Source organism: Pseudochaenichthys georgianus, chromosome 7 (assembly GCF_902827115.2).
Source record: "Pseudochaenichthys georgianus chromosome 7, fPseGeo1.2, whole genome shotgun sequence".
NCBI lineage: Eukaryota > Metazoa > Chordata > Actinopteri > Perciformes > Channichthyidae > Pseudochaenichthys > Pseudochaenichthys georgianus.
The window spans coordinates 12,523,036-12,550,277 of record NC_047509.1 but is presented as its reverse complement, the minus strand read 5'-3'; the positions used below and the strand labels follow the sequence as shown (position 1 = coordinate 12,550,277).

The window sequence follows — 27,242 nt, the reverse complement described above, 5'->3', positions numbered from 1 at the left end:
TGTTGATTTACAATGCAATTTGCTGGAAATCATGGATTTGGAAACAGTATTATAACAAGAAATGAAATATATAATCTTACATTTTTTTTTAATAATATATCATATATGATCATAACATAATAAATTACATACATAACCTAAACTTGATAGTATTTAATAATCGCCCATACTCCTACCATATTTAATAACTTCAGTATAATACAGCACAGTAATAGTACACATGTGCAAGAAGGAGTTTTAAAAGAGGCATCTGATGGGATTTAGGTAAAAGTTAGTTTATAAACGTATGGATAAAGATTAGTATTAAATGTTTAGACTAATGCTACACTATGTTTTGTACTAATTTTAACATTGGCACTGTAAAACGTATCATAAATGAATGTTCCCATGTTCTCTAATGTCGGGTTTCTACGTTCACACTCCTCACCGCTGATCCGAGAAATGGTCCAGTTGCGTCGAATGCTGGCGGGGAAGTTGGGCAGCTCGAAGACGAAGGGTCCAGCGTTGGGTTCTGTGTCGGCGTCGGCAGCGGTAATGTTGACTCCGTGGACGTTCTTGTTCACCCGCTCACAGATCTGAGACTCCCTGGGTATGAGGGCTGGGGGGTTGTCATTAATATCTATCAGATAGATCTGCAGAGTGCCCGTGCCGCTGGCTGCAGGAGAGCCTGGGAGCAGAGAGAGACGAGCAAATAGCATCAGGAGGGGAGGAAAGATGACGAAAGTGTGAAGTGAGAGGGATGTTTGAAAGAGAACAGGGACAGGACATGAAGGAAGACAGACGGGAGAGAGGTAATGAAATAAAAAAAAACGAGATAATACAAGAAAGAGAAGAGGTGAAAGGAAATCTGTCTTTCCACTTGGTGATGTTGGAGGTAGGGAATCCGTAGACCTGGAGGAGAATGTCTGCCCTTGACAGAACTGCTTTTGACAGTTGTGCTTTGCAGCTCCTCTTTTGGCTTCAGAGCCACATCCAAAGCATCAGAGTCGATCCAGAGCAGGCACGGCACATCCACTGGCCTGGAGACTGCTTAGATACAATAATGATGACTGTAACACAATCAAACAAGTGCTTGTCTGTGTGTATTTACACACAACTAGGAGAGCCAGATAAAAGCATGCTGCCTGAAATATTAACGGTGTATTTCTGACAGGTGAAAAGGCCATTCTCATTGTAGTGCACGCAGTCCTGCTTTCTCCCATATGAAATCACATCATTGCACACACTGTATGCCTATGAGCTAATGTGTGTGTCTCCTACATACCTACATAACAAATGAGTCCCTGCTTACACATAATAAATCACTCCTTAAAATATGTACTCACTGTGAACGCCTTTTCCACATTGCAGAGTATATCAGACCATTGCATAAAGTATGTTATTTATTTACCAGAGGCAATACACATACACAATATTAACTCCATTGTTCTGAGATGGCTTGTCAGATTCAGCCAAAGACATCCATTGTTTTCCTACTCTCTTCTGGGTAGTTTAAAGGGTGTGAAGCCGATGTGTTAAGCATGCAGTATATGGCATTCTTTTATTTGTAATATTAAAAGCTCTATTTGGAACCAAATATGATCAAAATGTCCTATAGGTGTATTTGACTGCACTTTAGGAACACACAGTTGCCACATCTGCATACAAGTGTCACAATCATTTTGTTATACATGCTGATGTGACTTTATCAAAGTTGTGATATTCTCTTTGATCAACTCATTGCCACCAGTGTTGCACGTTCAATGTTGTGAGTCTGCGGACCTTTTTAAGGCAATTGGAGGAATGTAGTCTGATGCTACTGCAGGCCGCCATAGCAGGTGCTGCATTTCTACAATATTGTCAGCCTCGGACTGTAATAACATGCACTAACGCACACAGACACACACCTCATCTGCAGACACAATCCTGAAGTCCTTTGCATTGATTGAACAGAGCAACAGACCATCAACAACAACATTTATGGAGAATTGAGAGTAAAGAATAGACATTTGGTGAATCAGAGCGAGATGGAGGAGTAAGGAGAAAATGCATGAATGGGTACGTGTGGCGTGAAAATGTGCCACGGAGGAACGTAAAGAAAGAAAGGGGCTTTGGAGTATAAAGCTCAGAGCTGTTTATTGAGTGTGTGTCAGGGCGTGACGACCCTTAGCTGCCTCCAATTATGAGTCATTTCCCCGCCATGCCCCACTGGCTGAGCCATTGGATGGAATCAAGCGACCCCAAGGGCCCATCTTTGGGATGAGATAAGGGCGATGTAATTTTCAAAGATATATGCAAAGCTGACAGATCTGCCAATTAAACACGGCAACAGAGCAAGACATTTGCCACAGGAGTGAGACACGGCTAAAGACAAGCCGTAAGTGAGACCGCCGGGAGTTGAAATTCCTTCTGACTCCAATATTATTGCGATACCATTATCATTATACAGTTGTGAACCCTTTGGAATGACCTGGATTTCTGCATAAGTTGGTCATAAAATGTGTTCTGATCTTCATCTAAGTCACAACAACAGACAAACACAGTCTGCTTAAACTAATACCACACAAATAATTATATGTTTTCATGTTTTTATTGAACACACAGTGTAAACATTCACAGTGCAGGGTGTGAACCCCTAGGCTAAAGACTTCTTCAAGAGCTAATTGGAGTCAGGAGTCAGCCAACCTGGAGTCCAATCAACGAGACGAGATTGGAGGTGTTGGTTAAAGGGAAATGGAAACACTTTTCAAACTGCTTTCCATGCGAAAATATTACCATTAGGAAATGTATTTATCTAGTCTATTTCCAATGTAAACGATCGAGATACGCGAATTTACTTTTTGAAATACGTGCCTAATGACCATGGGCGCATCCATTGCTCCGGGACTTTTCCAGTGACGTCAGTGATTGGGTGCGGCTTCCTGGGCCAAAGCTCAATAACAAACAACATGGCGTGCAATGCACCAGTAGTTTACATTACAAGAAAACGGTCGTCGTCAGGAGTTTATTGTATTGCCCCAGGCTGCACAAATGGATTTTATACAAAGAAGGAAGAAGTACATTTCCATAGGCTGCCACTAAAGGATGAGAAGCTGCTCAAAGTCCAGTCTGGATGCCTGGTTCAATACAAAACATTGGATTTGAAGCCAGGATCTGTTCCCACAATATTCGATTTCTCAACGTATGCAGTCGGGAACACCGGCCGTCCCAGCACGTCGGCCGCGCAAGACAATGACAGTGTCAACAAACGTGAAGTTCGAGCCACCAAACGAGTTGCTTCAGCTGCCGAGAGAGAGGTAAATATTGCAGCACTACCAGATTACTAGCTCACACATGTATTTACTGACACAGTGTGACCTTATTAATTAACGCAATTGCGTCCAAACTAAATGGTAGCTATTATTATGACGCACAATAGAGAATTGGGGGTGTTCTATAGCTCAACTAATTAAACAGCCCTAAAAAGGCTAGTATTGCTATTGATGGATGGTATTGCAGGACCCAGAGCGCACGGAGCACAGAGCGGACAGCAGATAACGGAATTGCAGTTGTATTGCTTATAGATTATCAGAACATTTCAAAGGGGACACAGCCCCATTGGATATTAACCTATGGATTAACTACATCATCGTTTTTATCGTTGTAATGCCATTGAAGACCAGTTTAGACCAGACAATGAGGAAGGTAAGCCGTTAGCCTGGCGTATGTTAGTACCTAGCGCCACTTGTTTTGATGTACGTTTTTGTGGATAACCTCGCGAGTTTGTATCTTTCAGTGTTGAGGTGGGCACCGTTAGATTCTGTGTCTCCTTGCGATCATAAACGATGTGTTGGATGTGCGGCTAGTGTTAGAAATTAAAATCAATGTTGATATGGCATAATTTGAATTAAATACACTATTTAATTTAAATCAGTTTTATTCTGAAAAACCTGAAGTTCACTAACTATTAACTTAATACTTTTATTCTGAAAATGCTTCACTTCCGGTTAGCATTAGCATTTGGCGAAATGCTGCATGTTCAAACCATGAATCGAAGGTGAAATGACATGTGATGTTGTACACAGAGCACACTGGGGTTAGCACTCATTTATTGCCGCTGAATAACGTTTATTAGGGAATGTTTAAATAACCACAGACACCAGAATGATGTAATTTAACAATACAACAAGGCAGGAATTGCATTGGACCCGCCCCCGACGACGTCGGCCAATAGGAGAAGACCTCAGATGACAACAGGAAGAGCAAGCAAAAGATTGTCCTCTTCCTCCGGCTGACCCGGACTGACCGGACGCATGGGGAGAGCCACTCGCACATTTGTACACCACCGCATCTTTTGTGTAATTAAATGCTGTTAACTTTTATAAGCTTCCCTTGACTCTTTTCAGTCTCTCCTGCCTTCAGGGCTCTATAATTCACTAACACTAGGATAAGTAATAAGGGAGCTATCGGTGCAGTAATAGGTTAGCATTTTCGTTCGGGGCTAATTCAGAGGCTCACTGTTAGCATTGTGTTTTTTAAATTTTTTAATTCCGGATCGTATGCCACTCTATTCGACCGAATCGGTTCATAAGCATAGGCCATGGGATGCCTGGTAACTGTAGATGCTTCCACATCAATGTCATCTCGCGACGAATAGTCAAATTCATCGTTCAAAATGTCGATCTCATTGCAAAATTCCTCCATCGCTGCCATATCTGCTACGTTGTGTTGACTTTCAGTGGAGCGAAAACACAGCCAGTGACGTCACCATTTGGGACTCCCCTAATGGCGGCGGCCTGGTCCCGGAATTCCCCACCCGGCCGGCGGATAATTAATTTTCTTTTGGCGAGTAATATCATATACAATAAATATTACGATCAATATCCATTGTAAAATGAATAAACTACCGGAATATTATAACTGTAATTGGTGTTTCCTTTCCCCTTTAAAGCTGCCCTGCCCTATAAAAAATACACACCAGTTTTGAATTTGCTATTCTTAAGAAGCATTGCCAGATGTGAACCATGCCTCGCACAGAAGAACTCTCAGAAGACCTACCATTAAGAATTGTTGACTTGCATAAAGCTGGAAAGGGTTCCAAAAGTATCTCTAAAAGCCTTGATGTGCATCAGTCCACGGTAAGACACATTGTCTATAAATGGAGAAAGTTCAGCACTGTTGCTACTCTCCCTAGGAGTGGCCGTCCTGTAAAGATGACTGCAAGAGCACAGCGCAGAATGCTCAATGAGGTGAAGAAGAATCCTAGAGTGTCAGCTAGAGACTTAAAGAACTCTCTGGCACATGCCAACATCTCTGTTGACGAATCTACGATACGTAAAACACTGAACAAGAATGGAGTTCATGGGAGGACACCACGGAGGAAGCCACTGCTGTCCAGAAAAAACATTGCTGCACGTTTGAAGTTTGCAAAAGAGCACCTGGATGTTCCACAGCACTACTGGCAAAATATTCTGTGGACAGATGAAACCAAAGCTGAGTTGTTTGGAAGGAACACACAACGCTATGTGTGGAGAATCCAAAGGGTTCACACTTTTTCTTGCAACTGTACATGAAGTTCAACTGATTGAAGACATACGGAGTGATCAGTAATTTACAATATGTGGAACTGGAGCACTGGAGCAGTCTACATCCATTTTAAAGCCCACGCACCAGTCACTTTAAAGGTTTAATAATCATAAATGTGATAATATAATCATCTTATTTCTACTTATAGTTAGTTTTAAACTGGACCATTCACATAAAAAGGTAATAGCAGCTGCCAAATGACATACAGCTATAGCACTTATCCAGAAGAAAGCACTCTTGGCTCTTGGTTGCGCCACGCCAATACAGTATGAGTCACAGTGTAATGTGAGGAAGAGGTGATTTGCTAAACCTGGCAAATACTCTGCATCAGATTTAAAATGTTTGTTACCAACCAGAAGTGCAGATTATATATTGAGGAAAACTATAAGTAGCCAAACAATTCTATAAAACGCTGCTATACCCCTGCCCTATTACTGTTTGCCCCAACCCTAGCAGAATCATTTTGTAATCACCTCTGTTTTGTCTGCATATGTGCAAAAACAGCTGCACCTTGGTAGCATCTACAGTAAACGCACGCACGCACGCACGCACGCACGCACGCACGCACGCACGCACGCACGCACGCACGCACGCACGCACGCACGCACGCACGCACGCACGCACGCACGCACGCACGCACGCACGCACGCACGCACGCACGCACGCACGCACGCACGCACGCACGCACGCACACACACACACACACACACACACACACACACACACACACACACACACACACACACACACACACACACACACACACACACACACACACACACACACACACACACACACACACACACACACACACACACACACACACACACACAGGCTTTTTCCTTCAGCAGCTTTGTTAATCCCAGCCATGTATGGGGGACATGTGGAAGCAGCTTGCCGCAGCTGATAGGAGAATTATGTGCGTTTTAACCAGCTAAATAAATAATTATGTTTGTGTAAATTCCTCAAAAGGATTTGTATTAACTCCTTTTTTCTGATGGCGGCTCAGAGATGTGAGGCAGGGTGGAAAGACTTGTAGCAAGCCTACCATATACTCTTTGAAAAACACAAACAATACCACAGGGTGTCTAAAATGAAGAGTGTGTGTCAAAAGGGTGTGAGGAAGGCCTAATATGTCGTGGGTCGACATCAACATATGGTTGGAAAACAGCTGCTTAACCTGATTTCATGTCCCATCCTAGCCTTACTGTCTCATGGTTCTTCTTACCATAATCCCTCTCACGTTATGACAGCTGGCACTCCAGCAACCCCCACAAAGACACACTGATGTGGCCTACACACTCAAATATGTATACACACACTCTTGGTCTCGTGTTTTGGATTATTTGAAATACCCTTACATGTCATTTAGATAATGATTTCATCCAAAACAACTTCATACATACACTTCAAAACCGTAAACATGCCTACAGGAACTATTTGGGGTTCATCATCTTGCCTAAGGAGGACCCTTATTCATGTGGACTGCAGGGGTTGAACCACTGACCCTCTGATTGGTAGATGCCAATTCACCTCGTGAGTTGCAGATGCCCACAGTTCCAATATTAGCCAAACATACACCGCTCAAAACTGTGCACTTTACAGAGGTCAGGATGAGAAAACACTTCTCTACGGAAATAGGTAACATACAAATAAAAAAGGAGTCTAGGAAATAACAGGGGGAGAAATGAGATGTTTGTGAAGTTCAAACAGCAGGAGTGAGTCAACCTCTAATCCTGCTGCCTCCCTTCCCATCAACACTGCAGGTTACATGTCATGGCGCCTGAAGTTGTCAATCATCGCCAAAAAAAGCCCTCTCACACACACACATGCAAACAAACACACACTAATGCTCACATCAACATGTAACAAATGAGAGAATTCTTCACACATGCTCACACCTATAAATACTGCAATGTTTCAAAGCCAGCTCAACTTAAGGTAAACACACCAGTGCCCTGCATGTCACTGATAAGGCCATTTGGAGAAGGGAGGGGAACAAGCTTTCCTTTCCAAGAACTCACTTCCACTTGAGAAAAAGGGATGTCAAACTTTGAGAGCAAATATGAAGCCACAATGTGAAGGGAAAAGGATTGGGCAGTAATTGACAGAAAAAAAGAAGGACGAGCGAATCAGCAGTGTGACTAGTTTATGTGAATTCAGGATTTTTTTTTCGACATCGGCTGCAGTGCACATGAATGCTGTTCTTCTTCCATCTCTGAACCACAAATGTCTTTATTTTCAACTAACTGTAAGCCATATTTTCATATTTTTCTATGTATTTATTATCAAGCTTTTAACTCCAGCTGCACTGGCAATAGCAGTAATTGCCTTTCTCAAGGACGTTTTAAATATTTGTGAGAGGTTGTGTCCATTTTAACTTATTCCACCCTCCTGTCTGCAGCTGGTTTTGTCGCTTCAACCAATGACTAGTTACCAGTCAGAAGCCCTGAGTCTAAGACCCATACACGATAAAGGCAATGTTAAAGTGCTTTTAAATGACTGAGTGCTCATTTCAAAGTGCTTTTTGGATGTTACTTACTCCATTTAGGTGTTACTTATGCTTTCATCCCAGGCAATGCTTTTATAAAATCAAAATGTTTTTGAAAATGACTAAGGAATTGCCCGTTCTGTGATCCAGTACACTATTACTAAATGTTAACAACTAGAACAACCAAAGGAAAATAATTGGTATTATATCTTCAGAGTAGCGAAGGCAAAATGATATAAATTAAAAACAGTAATTGCTCGAGTGTACAATCTGTCAATATGTTTTAGCTTTTTTAACAATGGGAATAAGAACAGCAAGAACGAAATGTGTGCATTAGAAAAGGCTTACCATTGTCTGTTGCCAGAAATGTTGCTTCATATAGATTGTTTTTCACATAGTTAGACTCCCGGTCCAGCATGGCTGTGGTTAGGATCTGACCGTTGGTTCTGTTGATGGACAGCCAGTCTGCCGGGTCGTTCAGCTTCGAATACCTAAAGGAACACAAAGGACAATTAATGGAGAAGTAAGCGCTAGTGTTTACCAGCAGATTGAAAATGTTGTCTTGCGCCTGTGCATATAAAGATTGCCTGCACATAAACACACGCAGAAAATCACAACAGCCTGACCTTCACACAGTTTAATTCTTCATTGACTTCTCCTCCAGAGCCTGCAGCCTATAGTCAATTTCACCTCATTTTTCACTCCTGTGTACCAGCCATTGAAGTCAATTACCTTCCTAGTTAAGCACTGCTGCCACCGCCTGTGTGTGTGTGTGTGTGTGTGTGTGTGTGTGTGTGTGTGTGTGTGTGTGTGTGTGTGTGTGTGTGTGTGTGTGTGTGTGTGTGTGTGTGTGTGTGTGTTGCATGTACATATTCTAGGAAATGTGTGCTTATTCTGGGCAGGGCTTAACTGCATACATGCATGTTTCAGTGTGTGGATGTTTGCAAATGTCACTGAGTTTGTGTGGCGATGCTGTGCAGAGACGGGTGGAGATGAGACGATAGGATCTTGGTTCTGATCGTGAAACAGGAAAGAGGATGTGGAAGCAGGTGGCGACATCCCCCAGGATAAAGGCCAACGAAGAAACAGGGGATCATCTCCAGGATTGAACCCCAATCTCACTCTGATCTAACTGTTCTTATTTCTCAGGCGTTTGTCGCTTCTGCTTGTTCAACACTTTCATTTCTATCAGATCTCTCTTGGCCCGTGCCGCCTCACCTCATCCTACGATGCTTTAGTATTCATACATTTTCTTATCCCTGTCTATATCTTCTCATCCATGTCTCATTCCCTCTGTGATGCAGAGTTAATCATCTGCCACCTCTGTTGCCTGCAATCTCCCTTTTCATGTGTGGAACATCGTTTGCGGACATGTGACACCATGGCCTTACACAACAAGGATTCTACCTGAATCAAATTTCAAGCTTTTAAATCCATCCAAAATGAAATGGACTTGACCTTAACCTTGCCTTTTACATTTATTGAATTATTGTGTGCTTACAGTCAGTGTGTAGCCCACTTGTTTATTTGTGTTCGATTAAAACTGCATGAGCATTTCTACTTACATGGAGGAGAGTGAAAGCCTGGAGGGTTGGGTGGCAGTAAAAAGGGAGGGGGTTGGACAGAGAGTATAATCTCTCTCCTGCAGTTAAGGACGTGGGATTTTCCCAGCAGGGCGTGGGCATGATCCCAGGCGTAGCGCAGTGTGGGGAAAGGGATCACAGAGATGACATTCCCATACTCTAGACGGATTCACACAGGCAAGCAAAGCCCACCGCCACTAACTGGCGGTCTGTGAAATCCCCACCAGGACAACAGTGAGTCCATCTCAGTGGGAGGGTGGGATAAGAGAGTGAGGAATGTGATCAGAAATGGGTAGGATGGGAAAGCGAGAGAGAGGGGTGACATTCGGAAGTAGCAGCCTGATCTGGTTTTAATGTCCTCATTAGGACTGACTTGATACCTACTGCTATTCTCTGTCCAAATGCATCTCTATTGGCCTTGCCATGCCAAACCTTCTCTCCGTCTGGCCTGACAGAGAAAACATATTTCTAATGTAGAGCAGACAAACTGCTGCAAACTGCACTGAGCGGATATGTAAGGGTCCCAACAACAAGAATGTTGTTCTTTGAAAAAATATTACTTTTTGTTTAAATTAAAATACCAATTTGACACTTTGGTGAATACACTTTATTTTTAACAGTGTAAATGATTAGATTGATTGCACTCACATATATTATGCTAGATCGAAAGCCAGAGTCAACTGACAATAAGCGTAGGGTTTTTTTCCACAAACACTGGTGCTAGTTGCCAGGAAACCTCCCAGTGATAAGTTGCTGCTCTCAGCCAAGAAATAGCCCAGGGAAGAACTCCCAGTAAAACCACATCTGTTTCCCATCCTCATGCTAGGCTAAGAATATGGTCTGCTGCAGCTTTACATTTAGTGTACAAACATGATCATGTTTTTTCCTGCATTTCCCAAAATGCCTTACTATACCTTTAAACACATTCACTGCATATACAACCACCCGTAATTATTAGTTTATTCCTAAAGGTAAACTCCAGAAAAGTTAAGGTCAGAATGCACTTTGCTTTAAGTCCTTTTTTTACTTACTAATTTGTTCTGATAGCTCTCAGTAAACAATGGGGCTCCTCTGCCCATTAGAATGATGATAATGCTAAAGTGTTTTTGTTTACATGTCTCAACCGTCAACAATGTTACCGTGGGCAATTGGCAGTCCCTATCACTAACTTTTTTAATAAGGTGCTATGCCAATTTATTGGAAAGGTAAACAGTCCTTTTTTACTCTAGTGCGATTTTGGAATAATGTTATATTTTGGGGAAAAGTTTAATTATTTTTTCCTGTGGCTTATTTCTCATGCCTCCCATAGCTCTCCCCTGAAGGTTTCTCTCATTTGGGATATGGCTGTTGTCTGAGTATAGTGGGATGTATGATTAGGCCTGGCAGGTTGGTGATCGTAGCAAGCAGCAGGGAGAGACATGACATTTATTTTTCAAACCCCCGACCCTGAGGATGAAAAATGCATGTCTGAAGCTTAGCCAAGGAGGTTTGGGTAATCATTTATGCCAGAGTCTCCAGTCACACGCCCGACCTTACTGGTGGGGTGTCTGACAGGTGATGCATGATGTGTCACTCTGCGTCTCCATCCCCTGCGTCTGTCCACATCGCATCCAAACTAATCCCAAAAGGACTCTGTCAGTCTGTCCCTCCTATGATGAGCATCCCTCAAGTTCAAACCTTGACACGAAGTCTGCTCCCCTTCCTCGGCTCCTTACGCCTCCTTCTCCTTAGCTCTTTTATTTTTAGAACCATACTTTCAACTTGCCTCCTTTTAAATCCCCTCCTTGCATCTCCACCATCCATTACAAAGACATACAGCTCTTTGTCATATGCAGAGTTGATGCCATTAATTAAAGGTAACATAAACTGCGGTGTGTATAACATTTCATTTCATTTCATTTCAAACCTTTATTTATACAGATAAATCCCATTGATCTCTTTTTCAAGGGAGACCTGCTCAAGTAGTTCCACATGAAACATAAAAACATAAATAGAACAACAAAAGGACATCATACAGCATCATTTACATAACTATACACATAAGCAGGTACCAATAGCTTCCGATTGACTAGCATCCAACCGAGCTTTAAAAACATTTAGTGGCACCAGATTGTTCAGTTTCCATTTAATTTGCAGACTATTCCAAGACAGAGGAGCTGCGCATCTAAAAGCTGTCTTCCCTAAGACAGTCCTAGCAGTTGGCACATTTAATAAAACCACTGCATTCGATCTCAGGCAGTAGCCACTTACAATTCTCCGAGAGATCAGGGAGCAGATGTAGGATGGAAGTTTCCCTAGCATGGCTTTGTATATAAAAATGTACCAGTGACTGAGCCTCCGTACAGTTAGTGAAAGCAAACCAGCCCTTGCATACAGGGTACAGTGATGGGTTAATGCTTTACAGTTTGTCACAAAACTTAGTGCACTGTGATACGCAGCATCTAACTTGACCAGGCAATTGGCAGGTGCATTCATATACATCAGATCCCCATAGTCCAGCACAGGTAAAAAGGTCACAGTGACTAGCCTTTTCCTGGCCTCAAGCGAGAAACAGGACTTGTTCCTGTAAAAGAAACCTAGCCTAACCCTCAGTTTTTTTAGCAGGTTATTGACATGAAGTTTAAAAGTGAGACAATCATCAAGCCAGATACCAAGGTATTTGTAACAGGCAACAACTTCAAGTTTTGTTCCTTGCGTAGTTACAAAATCTAAAATAGGCTCTGGTGTCTTCTTTTGCTCTTGAAAAGAGCATTACCTTGGTTTTATCCACATTTAAAAGAAGCTTTAATTCAGAGAGCTGAGTCTGAATAATGTTAAAAACAGCCTGTAATTTAACAACAGCCTCTTTAATGGAGGGACCTGCACAATACATCACAGTATCATCCGCATAAAAATGTAAAGTAGCTTCATCCACATTATCACCTATGCTGTTAATATATATGGAGAATAAAAGTGGTCCTAAAACAGAACCTTGTGGTACACCATTAGAAATGTTTAACCACTCAGAGACAGTCCATCAAAATGAACACATTGGGACCTTTCAGAGAGGTAGTTTACAAACCACCCCACTGCAAGGCTGGATAGGCCAATACTGAGTAGCCTCTGCTTTAAGATGTGATGATCAACGGTGTCAAACGCTTTGGAAAGGTCAATAAACAGAGCTGCACAACTCTGCTTATTATCTAAAATACTATTAATGTCATTTACCACTTTCATTGTGGCAGTGATGGTGCTGTGTTTCTTTCTGAATCCTGACTGATGTTTAGACAGGATATCATTTATAGATAAAAACTCCTTTACTTGTTCACTCACAAGTCGTTCGAGCACCTTAGCCAGAACTGACAATTTAGAGATTGGCCTATAGTTATTTAAAATAGTTGCCTCCCCTCCTTTCAGTAAAGGCAAGACATAAGCAGACTTCCATACTTTTGGAATTGCATTTGTGCTGAGGGAGAGGTTAAAAAGAGAAGTAAGAGGTGGAGCAATAAAATCTGCAGCTATCTTTAAAAAGAAAGGTTCTAAGTTGTCCGGGCCAGCCGGTTTCCTAGGATCTAGCTTAGATAAGGCTTCATGAACAATACCAATAGTTAAAGGAGTAAAACTGAAAGGGTTTTCCAGACCACATTGTTCAGAGTCAAGGATTGGAGCGTTCACAGAAGCAGAAGTACAGTCAGTGACAGAATCAAACATCGAGACACAAGACACAAAATGCTTATTAAAGCAATTTAGCATAGTAGCCCTGTCTGATATAGTACCAGATGCTGTGGTAAGGCACGGAGGTAGCTCATTTGGGATATCACCAGTGGAAATCGATTTTATGGATTTCCAAAATTTCCTAGGATTATTCAGGTTTTCTGTGGTAACCGACAAATAGTACTTTGATTTAGCACTTTTTATTTGAGATGTCTCCCCCATGCAAGCAGACATGTCGGCTAACTCTTTGACTGATGGGGTTTTTGAGGTATACACACTGAGAGACCAGTTCTGTGTGAGAGAAGTTTGAAAATGAAAGTGTTGTAGGGTGATGCAAACATTGTAGAGGGTTTTAGCTGATTGGCAAGAATGATCCCCTGAATATCCTTTTTCTTCAGAATAATGAGAATTCAGGAGATGGACGGAACAGCTTTGATTAGTGTCCTTACATAACAGTCTAGAGTAGATACCAGTGACGTGCGGTGAGGTTCATGGCTGGTGAGGCACTGACTCTTTCAGAGTCAGATTTACAAATATTATATTTTGACCTTAATCGAAATGTTCGGTTATTTTCAAAAGCTTTTTTAGTCTGATGCTTCAATTCATTTTAAACAGACTGTTCAACAAAAGGATTCCCAAAATCTAAATATTGGATTGTTCTTTCTTAGTAAGACAGGGTTGCCAACTTTTGGTACCTGGCTGGAGTGAGATTTTGATATCATGGGTTTAATTACACATATGCGCACGAAATGACTGCTATCGTGTCAGCAGCGGGACCTTAGCATATACAGTATATACAATATATACAACTACACAATATTGGACACAGACTATAAAGGGCACAAAGTTTCAATCACTAATGAAAGTCAAACATGTTTGTTTCCACTGTTTTATTGTGTGCCTGTCGCGATAAGCAAATAATTGACTTATCGTACGATAAATAAAAATGAACTCGATACATTTCCATATACATGAGGATGTTTCCGGGAAAATGTATCCAACAAAATTAATTATCGTGAGAGGCCTATAGGCTACATGAAACACACACACACACACACACAAACAAATCTACAGACTTACTCCAAACTGCCAAATATATTAATTAACGCACTCTCACTCTCATATACTCTTTGACTCTATTTTGGCCTAGTAGAACAATAAGCAGCAGACTTTTACTTTTTTATCATTTCTACTGGATCTTAGATCTGCGAATGCGCAATACGGGTCGGCAGTTGCGGCTCCAGAGTATTTTTGTTGGGTAATCTATGGTAGGGCTAACCCATACAGTGGTGGGGCTCAAATCAGTATTTGCAATGCAGTTACATACCATACTATATCGCCCCCATTGACAGTGAAACGCCACGCGTGAGGTTTAGATTATTTCCCTGTCTCAATCCAAATTGAACTGTATGAAATAAAAAGGCACATTTGTCTTGTAATAAATTAAAAGGGCGACCTGGAGACAATCCTGTAATTTCTCCACAGGTGAAATAGTTGATATGCTGAAAACCCAACCTCTGCAGGGGGGTATGGGGGGATTCTCCCCCAGGAGATTTTTTGAAATACTAACATAAAATACACATTCTGGTACTCTCTTGAGAAGAGAAATAAATAAATCTATTACTACACAACATATTTAAAAAAATGAATGCCATTTTAGTTTTTGGTTACTTTGTTCTGAAAGCTGAACCTGCTGCTCCTCACAGAGAGGAGAGGGAAGAGGCTGTGTGAATTACATAGGCTTTTCAATCACAATCATTAAACTGGAATAAATACAATATTGTTAACATGAAAATATGATTTTATGTTCGTTGTTTAGATGTATTCTAAGGCTTTGCTCATTGGGAACTCGGTATGAGATAGAGCACACTGTTGAGATGTCCAATCTGCCTGTTTTACACACTTTGACCAACAGGGGGGTTTGTGTTCAAATGAAGCCCATGATGAAGCCTCATGAGATGAACCCTTTTGCGAACCAATTGGCTGGAAAGCTTCAAAGCTTCATAAGGCTTCATCTCGCCATCACTACCTGCAACAACACCACACCGTTATCTTGATTCTGATTGGCCAGAAGACATTATCAAAGATGTTCTATTGAGAAGACGATCACTACCTGACAAAAGTTTTCAAAACCGTTTAGAGTCTTCGGTATTCTTGTTTTTGGCGTGAGAATAGTTTGGGCAGCGTGAGAGCGTGGGATTGAGAGTGAAAGCGTGTGTCACACGCCAGATGCGTGAGAGTTGGCAACCCTAAAATCCCATGTTCATTACAATTGTGGTCTTACCTTGACTTGAAGATGAAGTCCATGCACCTATCCTTCTGGACAACAATCTCCATTACATTTTTGTAAAAGTCCTCCTTATCCTCCTCTAGTTTCAAAAGTCTAGCTTGTTGTTTGCGTCTGCGTAGAATAACAGTAGCAACAAGAACCTGTGGGCTCACGTGCGCCCCCTTCAGTGCGGCAGAGGTTATGGCTGCCTCTCCTGGTGCTTTTTTCATTGCCGTTGTATTCTTTCACACACAGTGACGTCACGAGCTACCCACAATGCAACACGCGCCATATATATATATATATATTAGGGCTGTCAGTCGATTAAAATATTTAATCGCGATTAATCGCATGATTGTCCATAGTTAATCGCGATTAATCGCAAATTAATCGCACATTTTTGATCTGTTCTAAATGTACCTTAGAGGAATATTTTTCAAGTTTTTAATACTCTTATCAACATATGAGTGGACAAATATGCTTTATGCTAATGTTTATTATCATTTGAACAATGACAAATATTCTCATGAATATTAAACACAACAACCTCTGAACATTACAAATATTCGCCTCAATTCAACCTGGAACCTCTCTCATACAATACAAATGGTGTGTGTGTGTGTGTGTGTGTGTGTGTATGTGTGTGTGTGTGTGTGTGTGTGTGTGTGTGTATATGTGTGAGTGTGTGTGTGTGTGTGTGTGTGTGTGTGTGTGTGTGTGTGTGTGTGTGTGTGTGTGTGTGTTGGATCGTTGGAGCTATGTGCAACTCAAGGCATATGCTCGAACGGGAGCTGCCTGGACGCTGCAATCATGTTGCTGCAATCATGAATGTGCTGACTTTTCGTACAATGTCCCACAGTCTGGCTGCCTGCATAGAGTCAAGTGCTCGGCGCAGTTGTGTGGATAGAGCGCTCCTCTGTTTTCATTTAAACAGCTCCTTATATCCGTTAGCGCAGCTAGCTAGCACCAGATGCTAACAACAACAATGCACGTAAGGTCTCTCTCTCGCTCGGGCCACACATACACACACCCTCCCGGTCCTCCCGATGGCCAGTCGGTGCCTGCCGGTGAGCGTGGAAGTGTGGTCTGCCACAAGCGGGCGGCAGGAGCGGGGCTGTCAGCAGCATCAGTTTGTAGATGGTATTTTAAACTCGATGCGCTCTGAAACTACGGGCGGCCGAGGAAAAAAAATACACATGCGTTAATCGCGTTAAAATAATTAGTGGCGTTAATTCTTTTTCATTTATTAACGCGTTAACTTGACAGCCCTAATATATATATATATATAAATACGCCATTTTCCTGGAGGTGCAAATATCCTGGAAGTGCAAATATAAACAGCTAGCTAACGTAGCCAGGCAGAGCGCACTAGGTTTTTTTTCTGAATTAACGACCGAAGAAATCGCTGCATGTCTTCGGATTACATCTCTGGACTTGAGGGGTGTGCTCTAGGTCGTTACCAGCGTAAACTAGAGCTGTGTGGGTTGTCGGATTGCCCTTACAGACTGCCTGCAGACGTATGGAAAAACGACAGTGGCCTTCATTGATTTTGGCTGCATCTACGTCTAATTTCTGGAAACACCAGGTGAATACCCCACTTGTCACAATAATATTATCATGCCATTGCATATATGTGGTATTTTAGAGTTGACTAGATATTGATTAAGGCAATAGACTATGATATTCAGTACAGGAAGCTTAGTAACACCTAGACGGTGTACGGCTGCTTGCACCTCGCGTAAAATGGCGGATACCGGAAGTAAGGTGTCGCGCTCGGCCCAATACCCGTATATGTGTGTGAAAGAATGATGAGACCAGCGGGCAAAAATATCATATATACGTGAAATAAGTTATTTAGAGACTATGGATGGCGAGGATAAATGTAATAAAGGGATCTACAAACATTACATTGGTGATATACAGTGAGATGGTGCAGGCATGCGCTTAGGGCCCGCTTTCCAGCCAGTTTCTGTGGTGTTGAGATCTTCATAGTATGTTGAATACTTAAAACGAAAGTTAGTTATAATCAAATATAATTAATTAAATTCTTGTAAAACCCACAATGAAAATGCTTCATATTTTAGGTTTTTCTATATTTACAGTATAAACAAAACACAAGTGGTTTGTTAAATTGAGTGTAAGGCCTATAATGATTTATGCCTTACTCTCTGATAAGAGAGTAGGCAGTTTCTTCCCTCTCCTCTCACAGCAGTACACAGGGAGGGGGGCTCCGGACTTAAGGAGAAATACATTGAGGCCTCAAAAAGGTGGTTATGTCATAGCCATAGAATATGTCTGGTCATGTCCTTTTTTACACAAACATGGGAAGGTGTGTCTTATGCCATAGCCAATAGAATATGTCCAGTCCTGTACATCAGTGGCCATGCCCAGTTTTTTTCATTGGTTGGGTATGGAGGAGGTGTTTTTTGGGTTTTCTATCCTGGTTTTTGAGCATAAAGAGACTGGCTTTTTGGGAGGGAGCAAGAGAGAGAGGGTGGTTCCCCTGGTATACTCTCTCCCGGTAGGCTCTGCCCCTCAGAGCTGGGTTAATAGCTCTCGGTAAGGTTCTCTCAAACTTGGTAAATATCTCTTGATTTTCTTCGTTGAAAGCTGAGTGAATTACTTTGTGAATGAGTGGAATGAATTGAGATGTGTTTGTGAGTTATTAGTAACCGCCACCTGTGAGGATCTTCCTCCGAATACCTGCGGGAGATAGGTATGTGTTTGTGGATGTTAGTACCCGCCATCTGTGTCGGATAGGAGTGTGTTTGTGAGTATTAGTAACCGCCACCTGTGAGGATCTTCCTCCGAATACCTGCGGGACATAGGTATGTGTTTGTGGATGTTAGTACCCGACATCTGTGTCGGAAAAAAGGTATGAAATTGATGGGAATTGATTGGTTGAAAATGAAAGTTTGAATGTGCTTTTTATTATCACCGGTCATTTATGAGGAAATGCCTCTAAATTCTATCGGGAGATTTAAAAATCACAACTGAATTGGGCGGTTGAAATTACAATTTTGGTAATAAATGTAAGACTGTGAATTAAAGTTTCATATTTGAACATGATCACAGCATCATTTTGTTTAGTATGATTATAATGTTGTAAAGAGAGAAGGTATTAGACCCTGTATTAGTTTGGACCTATTTTTCTTCAAATAAACTGATCCCACCTTTTGGACTGGGACAACTTCAAATACATCTGTGCTCTCCTCTCCTGCTTAAGGTAAGATTGCACCCGGCCACACTCACACTTAGGTAGGGCCACACCTCATTTGCTGATATCAAAATCCTTCAGGATCGCTTAAACAGATTTAAGAGAGTTGTCTGAATTGAAACAGCAGTTAATTGAACCTTGTTCTTCGGGGAGTTAATAGAGGTGAGATCTTCCTGACGTTGGTGGATCTGAGCCAAGCAGTAAACTTACATAGACTCAATAACTTTGGTCAGGTCAATTAGTAGGTCAGAGTAATTTCCCGGAATAAATTATCAGGACCTCACCGACTCTAAACAGTGGGGTGACGCATTCTGAGGGGAGGCAGAGCTCATCTGTGCCTCACCTCACGTAAGCTTAACTGGCTTGAGCGCGCTCACAAAATAAGTGCCCGCGCTACATTAGTGCCCGCGCTCCAGCCAGTTAAGCTTACGTGAGGCAGAGCTTGTCCCTGCCTCACTCCTCATCGCTCCCATGTAGTTGTAGCGGAGCTCGGCCAATTTGCTGATCTTTACTATAAAAAGCGATTGGAATCATACAGAAATCACACTTACAACACAGATCAGTGGAGACATTTTATTATTATTACTATTTAGTTTTTCTTTAGTTGTTTTTCCGTTACATTGGAGTATGACAGGTGAGGCTCTGCCTCCCCTGCCTCCCCTGACTGCACGTCGCTGGTAGAAAGCTATTATGGGACTGGTGTAAAGCGGGCGGATTGATAGTGATCCTATCCAGATGGATTCAAACGAATGAGGTGGTGGATTTGCTATCTCTACAGTGCTGCTTCCTCTCATGGAGCACAGAGCAGAGAAACCACTACTTAAAGTGGACCTATCATGCTATATTTGAATAATATATTATAGGGCCATACCTATATAAAACATGTCTGTGAAGTTTTTAAAAAAAAATACCAAACAGATCATGCATTTTAGCCATGCCTCATTTCGCTCTATTTGCTCTTTTCCAGCCCTGTTTTTGCAAGGGCTGATTCTGAGAAGTCTTCTTCGCTGCTTTTGTCGCAGACTACAGCGCCACTTACAGGCCTGGCATATGTACTACAGCGTCTCCAGCGCTTTCGAGCGGCAATGGCAGTAGCCGTGGCCCAATCCCCTATTCCCCTGATAGGTGGAGAGTTGCCCATATAGGCGGAACACCCCTTTTCTGACGTCAGAACAATTGAACAACTGCACTATGCTGTGCCAGTTACACTCACTATAATACAAGGACATTCTACATGTGACAATGAGTACAAACACAATTCCTCTAAAGCTTTCTCTTTGCGACATCAATACAGAGCAAAGTGTACTCAATAGATTATCTGTAAGTTTGAGAGGCCGTAATGCAGTTACTGCTACAGTCACGTTGACAGCAGGACTGAGGAAAGGCCTTCTGGTCATTTAAAGGTTGGTTTACATTTAAAATTCAGAGAGGCTTAGCGCAGAGAAAGAACACTGCAGGTGGAGATAATGCTGTGTCAGGCGTTTGGGCTCGAGCCAGCTGCTCTCTTTATTCTCCTCCCTCCCTCCCTCCCTCCCTCCCTCCCTCCCTCTATCTCTCTTGCTGCTTTTGCTTTTGCGTGTGTGTGTGTGTGTGTGTGTGTGTGTGTGTGTGCACCTGCATGTATGTGCTCATGAAATCTACAGAATGCACACACTTCTGATTACTCCAGAGGCTATTGCTCCCTATTAACCTCATCCTGCTTACTAAGAGTTCTCCAGTGGCTCATAAACTTCGCACAGTAAGACTTTGGGAGATGAGTGATGCCAAAATATAGTCCCATACAGTAGTTGAACTTTGACACCTAGCTACTGACCTGGAACCTATCCAAACTTATTTTTAGCCTGCTGTTAGCGCATATGGTGGGATTTCTGCCAGGATTGTACTAACAATGCAGCTAAGCAGACTTAACAGGAATTACTTTTCTGGGTCTAGGGACTGTCCATATGTAAAATAACACACTTATTTTTCACCAGAAGACATTTAAGCTAATTGCCTGCAATTAAAATGTCAGAATTAGCTCAATTAGGATTACAGTTGTAAAGTGTTATTGCATTGCAGTCACTCTGTACCTGATTGTCTGCAGCATCGATAGTCGGTCGGGATCGGAGGCAGAGAAGGTTGTGAGGCTGGTGCCAGCAGGGACCCCCTCCTCAAAGCGGATGTGTTTGGGGTTATTGGGGAAGTAAGGGGGCTCGTTGACGTCCTGCACGGATATGGTGACCCCAGCTGTGGACTGGAGCGACGACTGGATGCCACTGGCTAGGTGGGCCTGGTTGGAGACCACCACCGTCAGCATGAAGGCACGGTTCATCTCATAGTCTACTGGCTGCAGCAAGGAAGTAACAAGAAGAATGTGTGAGAAGAGAACGTTGAACTGATTTCAATAAATTAAAACATTACAAAACCGTTTTTTATGCTAAACAGTCAAAGATAGTTTTTAGATAATGAATTCCAGCACGGGGATAACATTAAACCCTGTGAACTCCTACATTATAAAGCTGGAATGCTATAATTTGTACATTTGTGCTTCCTTATTATAATTTACCTAGTACATTTTACATATTTAAAAAAAAGACTGCCAAAATATGATAGGAAGTTCTTCTTTCAATACAATCCAGTAGACCCCTGTCACTATGTAAAGCCTCACAAAATATTACTGAAGTTAAATGTCACCTCTGTGTGAACTGATAATGAAAATATAAACTACATCTATATGGTAATTATTGCAGTGTTGATATTGTTCTTTTCTGTATTTATCATGTTCACTCAATTCATGTTCCTGTATATATGGGGAAAAGAAAAGAAGGGATTTATGATTATTTAAAAATAAATACATTCTTACTTAAAACTATTGTCGTTATTAATGATTTAAAGGTAAACAAAATAGATTCAAAATCTCTTTCTCAGTCTGTGAATATGAATAACATTAGAGGTATCATTACCATTATTACTTTTTATGAGCAAACGATGTCAAGTATTCCAGCATATATTACGCTCATTATAAAGTAAAAACCCCTGTCAACATTTCTCTTTTGTGGCTGGGGAAAATGTGCTGCACCTTGCTGATGATAAAGGACATTATAATAAATGAGCAGATGCCGTGTCAAGTGTTGCCATGATAAATTGGACCCATATTCTCTCTAAACTACTCACCAAAACACACACACACACACACACACACACCCACACACACACACACACACACACACACACACACACACACACACACACACACACACACACACACACACACACACACACACACACACACACACACACACACACACACACACACACACACACACACACACACACACACACACACACACACACACACACACACACACACACACACACACACACACACACACACACACACACACACACACACACACACACACACACACACACACACACACACACATCCTGAGAAGTGGCAGCAGGGCTTAGTCTATTCATAGGGTGCTGTCATGACGGCCTTTTGAGTGTGTGTGTGTGTGTGTGTGTGTGTGTGTGTGTGTGTGTGTGTGTGTGTGTGTGTGTGTCACACAGTGTATATATGTGTACTCTACAGGGGTTTTACCGGCTGAGCCTAAACCAGAGTGACAGTTCCGTGCTCTCCTAATGAAGACAACACGATCAGGTTCAAATGGCAACAACAACAACAACAAGCAAGCAAATAAAAAAGAGAACAAATATGGAGCTTGTAGGTCCTGCTGGCACATTTTAAATAGGCGGGTGATGATTACTGCTGCAAGGCTTGTGTCTGTGGTGTTTGATGGTGATGTTAATGATATTGAGCACATCTGTATGTTGCATTGCCTGAGTGTTATCAGTGGACAGGTTGGTAGCACAGCTCAGATATAAAAAGACATTCTTAATCAGACAGCTTCGTTGACAAGGGCACTGGAGTGGATGTGTGTGTGTGCTAGTTTGTATGTACAGTGGGGCAACAAAGTATTTAGTCAGCCACCAATTGTGCAAGTTCTCCCACTTAAAAAGATGAGAGGCCTGTAATTTTCATCCTAGGTACACTTCAACTATGAGAGACAGAATGGGGGGAAAGAATCCAGGAAATCACATTGTAGGATTTTTAATGAATTAATTGGTAAATTCCTCGGTAAAATAAATATTTGGTCACCTACAAACAAACAAGATTTCTGGCTCTCACAGACCTGTAACTTCTTCTTTAAGAGCCTCCTCTGTCCTCCACTTGTTAATTGTATTAATGGCACCTGTTTGAACTCGTTATCAGTATAAAAGACACCTGTCCACAACCTCAAACAGTCACACTCCAAACTCCACTATGGCCAAGAACAAAGAGCTGTCAAATGACACCAGAAACAAAATTGTAGACCTGCACCAGGCTGGGAAGACTGAATCTGCAATAGGTAAGCAGCTTGGTGTGAAGAAATCAACTGTGGGAGCAATTATTAGAAAATGGAAGACATACAAGACCACTGATAATCTCCCTCGATCTGGGGCTCCACGCAAGATCCCAGAACCACACGGGGGGACCTAGTCAATGACTTGCAGAGAGCTGGGACCAAAGTAACAAAGGCTACCATCAGTAACACACTACGCCGCCAGGGACTCAAATCCTGCAGTGCCAGACGTGTCCCCCTGCTTAAGCCAGTACATGTCCAGGCCCGTCTGAAGTTTGCTAGAGAGCATTTAGATGATCCAGAAGAGGATTGGGAGAATGTCATATGGTCAGATGAAACCAAAATAGAACTTTTTGGTAAAAACTCAACTAGACGTGTTTGGAGGAGAAAGAATGCTGAGTTGCATCCAAAGAACACCATACCTACTGTGAAACATGGGGGTGGAAACATCAAGCTTTGGCGCTGTTTTCTGCAAAGGGACCAGGACGACTGATCCGTGTAAAGGAAAGAATGAATGGGGCCATGTATCGTGAGATTTGGAGTGACAACCTCCTTCCATCAGCAAGGGCATTGAAGATGAAACGTGGCTGGGTCTTTCAGCATGACAATGATCCCAAACACACCGCCCGGGCAACGAAGGAGTGGCTTTCAAGGTCCTGGAGTGGCCTAGTCAGTCTCCAGATCTCAACCCCATAGAAAATCTTTGGAGGGAGTTGAAAGTCCGTGTTGCCCAGCGACAGCCCCAAAACATCACTGCTCTAGAGGAGATCTGCATGGAGGAATGGGCCAAAATACCAGCAACATTGTGTGAAAACCTTGTGAAGACTTACAGAAAACGTTTGACCTCTGTCATTGCCAACAAAGGGTATATAACAAAGTATTGAGATGAACTTTTGTTATTGACCAAATACTTATTTTCCACCATAATTTGCAAATAAATTCTTTAAAAATCAGAATGTGATTTTCTGGATTCTTTCCCCCCATTCTGTCTCTCATAGTTGAGGTATACCTAGGATGACAATTACAGGCCTCTCTCATCTTTTTAAGTGGGAGAACTTGCACAATTGGTGGCTGACTAAATACTTTTTTGCCCCACTGTATATGCAAGGATATACAAGTAAATTGAAGCTCAAAGGTGTGTATTTGTGTTACACCTTTGGTGCACTTGGAACCTTTTTACAGGCACAGCACGTTCAAGGATCTTTGATCTACAACCAGTGGTATTCATAGCACAGGGTGGTCTAGAGTGTAGCTGTAGGCTAACTAAAACACACATACACACACACCCTGAGGGAAGCTAGGAGGGTGAGAGGTCAATAACATAGCTTCCATCTTTTGTCCATGAGCCGTCACATCTTACATCTCCTCTGTATCGCTTCGCTCGCTCCTGTCTTTCCCTCTTACTTAATTTGTTTCGCTGGACTCCAACTTCCCAGCCCCTCGTCTGCTCACCTCTGCCCCCTCACCCTCTGTGATCTTTGCTCTCTGCATCTTTCAATCTTCCAAAATCTGTCTTTGCCTCACTTCTCTCCTCCTCTCCACTTCCCCTGTCATCCCTCGTGTTTATCATAAGCTGACATTTACATATCTTAATGACTCATTCGAACCAAGCAGCTCTGTTTGTGTATTATTTTTGCGTGCTTGTTTGTCTAGTGGCTCTATTACCGTGCGGGAAAATAAGAATGCGTCTCATAATATCCCCAGAGAGCAGTATAAATGTGTGACATGTTATGGTTAAGACCTCAGCCCTTGTTTACAGACAAGCCTCGTGGGAGATTGCCACATACCTAGGTGTCAGTGATACGATGCGTCCATACTAGCAGCCGCAGATGGCTTAGAGAAATGGGAACACAGAGATAGCGCCTTCTTACGGCTTTATGACTTTACCGATATTGAGTCTGATGTGAACCATCGGCTCCCTTTTCCCGGAGCAAGCCAAAGCCCTTGTTTACTTGTTAAGACAGTCTATTTCTTCCCAGGGGGTGTCCTGTCTCTTATTTTATGATTTCCTGATAACCTCCCATGGGTGTCGATGGAAGCTCACGGCTACCCGGCTGCCTGCTGAATTTAACATCAGGGAGTGAGAGGAATGGATTATAAAAGGCAGTCATCTAGAGATAATGAAGAGAAGCAAAATGCCAATGCTCATTGCTCTAGGTGCTGTGGGAATTACAAGGGTGATGTTATTGCTAGTTTCTAAACATTATTGTAGGCTGTGAGATGTGATTTGCAGGAGTCAGATGCACAGAGAGAATACCCCCGGGTCCTCAGGGTCATGCGCATACAAAATAAAAAGTATTTCTACAAACACATGCAACATGAGAAACACATTAATAGCAAATGGTTGAACAGAGGAATACCAATGTTTAGGGACATTCAACAGGACGTACTGTGCATCTAAACACAGAATACCAGCTGAATATCATACAGATTTTCATGCTGTTGCTTATTTCCTATATCTTTATACAAACGGGTTAAAACTCTCCAGACAACCTCCGTCTGAGAGGTTGAGCAGCAAATTGTTATAAGACATGGTTTCGTTGTCGCTGTCATTTACCACAGCAGCTAGAACATTATGAGTGTATTAAACCGTTGCCTTGTAATTGAGAAATCAATACCTAATTTGCTACAGTGGCCTCGCTAGCCATTGTGTTTCAAGTCTGTGTGTGGGTGCATGAAGGGCACAGCAGCATCTAATACCTCATATGGACGTAAGGGGCCATACTGTATGAAAGGGAAAAGACTCCTACTCTGAAGACTATTATTGTTGCCTTTGATTTAAGGTGATCTAAAAGTCAGCAGAGACAAAGAGACAACAAAAGTTTCTGAGATGAGCATGTTGTGATGACTTACCTTCACCACGGTGACCATGCCGTCGTTGCTGACGGGGTCCGTGCGGATGGTGAAGTGCCCGTTTGGATCTCCACTGATGATCCTGTAGATGGCGTTCCAGTTCGGAGAGTGCGGTTGGTCGGCATCTATCACCGTCAGATTAGCCACCACAAGATCCACTCGGTTCTCCGGGACCTCACCGGAAAACTGCAGAAAAGTAGAGTAAATACACTGTTTTCTGATGCTTTCAAATATTTGTATTGTGACTGTAGGTCAGGTCTTATGGGATCCATTGAGCCATTTGAGTGTGGCAATTTATACAAAAGTGCTTACTTTTCATTAACATTTTCCCTTTACAGTCCTTCTTTTAGGGTTTTCAGGTAGAGTAAGTTTAATGACCACGCTTTACCACAGCTGAGTAGTAAACAGGCCGTAAACACAGTTTCACACCAGCAATCACATGCACACAGGGGCGTTGTTCCAGTTTCAGTGTTTTCTGCATTCCCAGTGCCCATCCTTGACACAAAATAATATTTCATTCTTTAGGAGCCAGCGTGAAGAAGGAGAGAATAGATGAACAGAAAGAAACCAACAGTGGGGAGGGTTAAACATCTGTTTGAGTGTATATGAGTGGTTTTTAGTTGTTTCTCCGCTGTACAAACACATGTGCTTTTTCCTGATAAGCCTGATGAGGAGTGAGCCGCTGTCTGTCATATGTCTGTATGGTGGGGATTGATCAAAGCTGTACAGGCTCAGGGGATAAAGCCCACAAAGAAGAACAAACAACAGCAAAGAATGCACCGTTACGCTGTAAAAACACAACTCAACCGCAGCCACACCTACACGGACAACCCATCAACTCTTGAGCAATTACGTGTGGTCCGAAGGTGAGCGTGTTGACGCGGTATTCACCTCATCTGAAGGCAACAGGCGTGGAGCATCATACAGTTGCCATGTCACCATGGGTAACAGGCGTGGAAGAGCCGCTGAGCAGCTTATGTGAGTGTAGGATATCAAAGAGCAAAGCCCCAGACCAAACACTCAAACAGACCATAATACCCTGCCTGGCAACCCTTGCATCACCCAGCAAACAGCAGCGGGCAGATTAGGGCGCTGCGTCAGGAGAGCTGTTCAGAGACTCAATGACATTCTTAAGACAACAGACATGTCCGGGTGGTCGTGATGCACTGACTGAAATGTATAAGTAGGCATGCTGTCGTATGTACGT

At 42.4% G+C, this 27,242-nt stretch overlaps 1 protein-coding gene across 1 annotated transcript in view; it reads right to left on the bottom strand.

The window, feature by feature from the left end:
- LOC117449960 (cadherin-4-like) overlaps positions 1-27,242 on the bottom strand; it is a 238,983-nt gene that overhangs the window by 6,516 nt on the left and 205,225 nt on the right. The window contains exons 10-13 of the mRNA XM_034087899.1: positions 26,036-26,221; positions 20,867-21,123; positions 8,384-8,526; positions 428-667 (exon numbers count right to left, since the gene is read on the bottom strand). Coding sequence (XP_033943790.1) covers positions 428-667; positions 8,384-8,526; positions 20,867-21,123; positions 26,036-26,221 — 826 coding nt within the window. The remainder of the gene's footprint in view (positions 1-427; positions 668-8,383; positions 8,527-20,866; positions 21,124-26,035; positions 26,222-27,242) is intronic.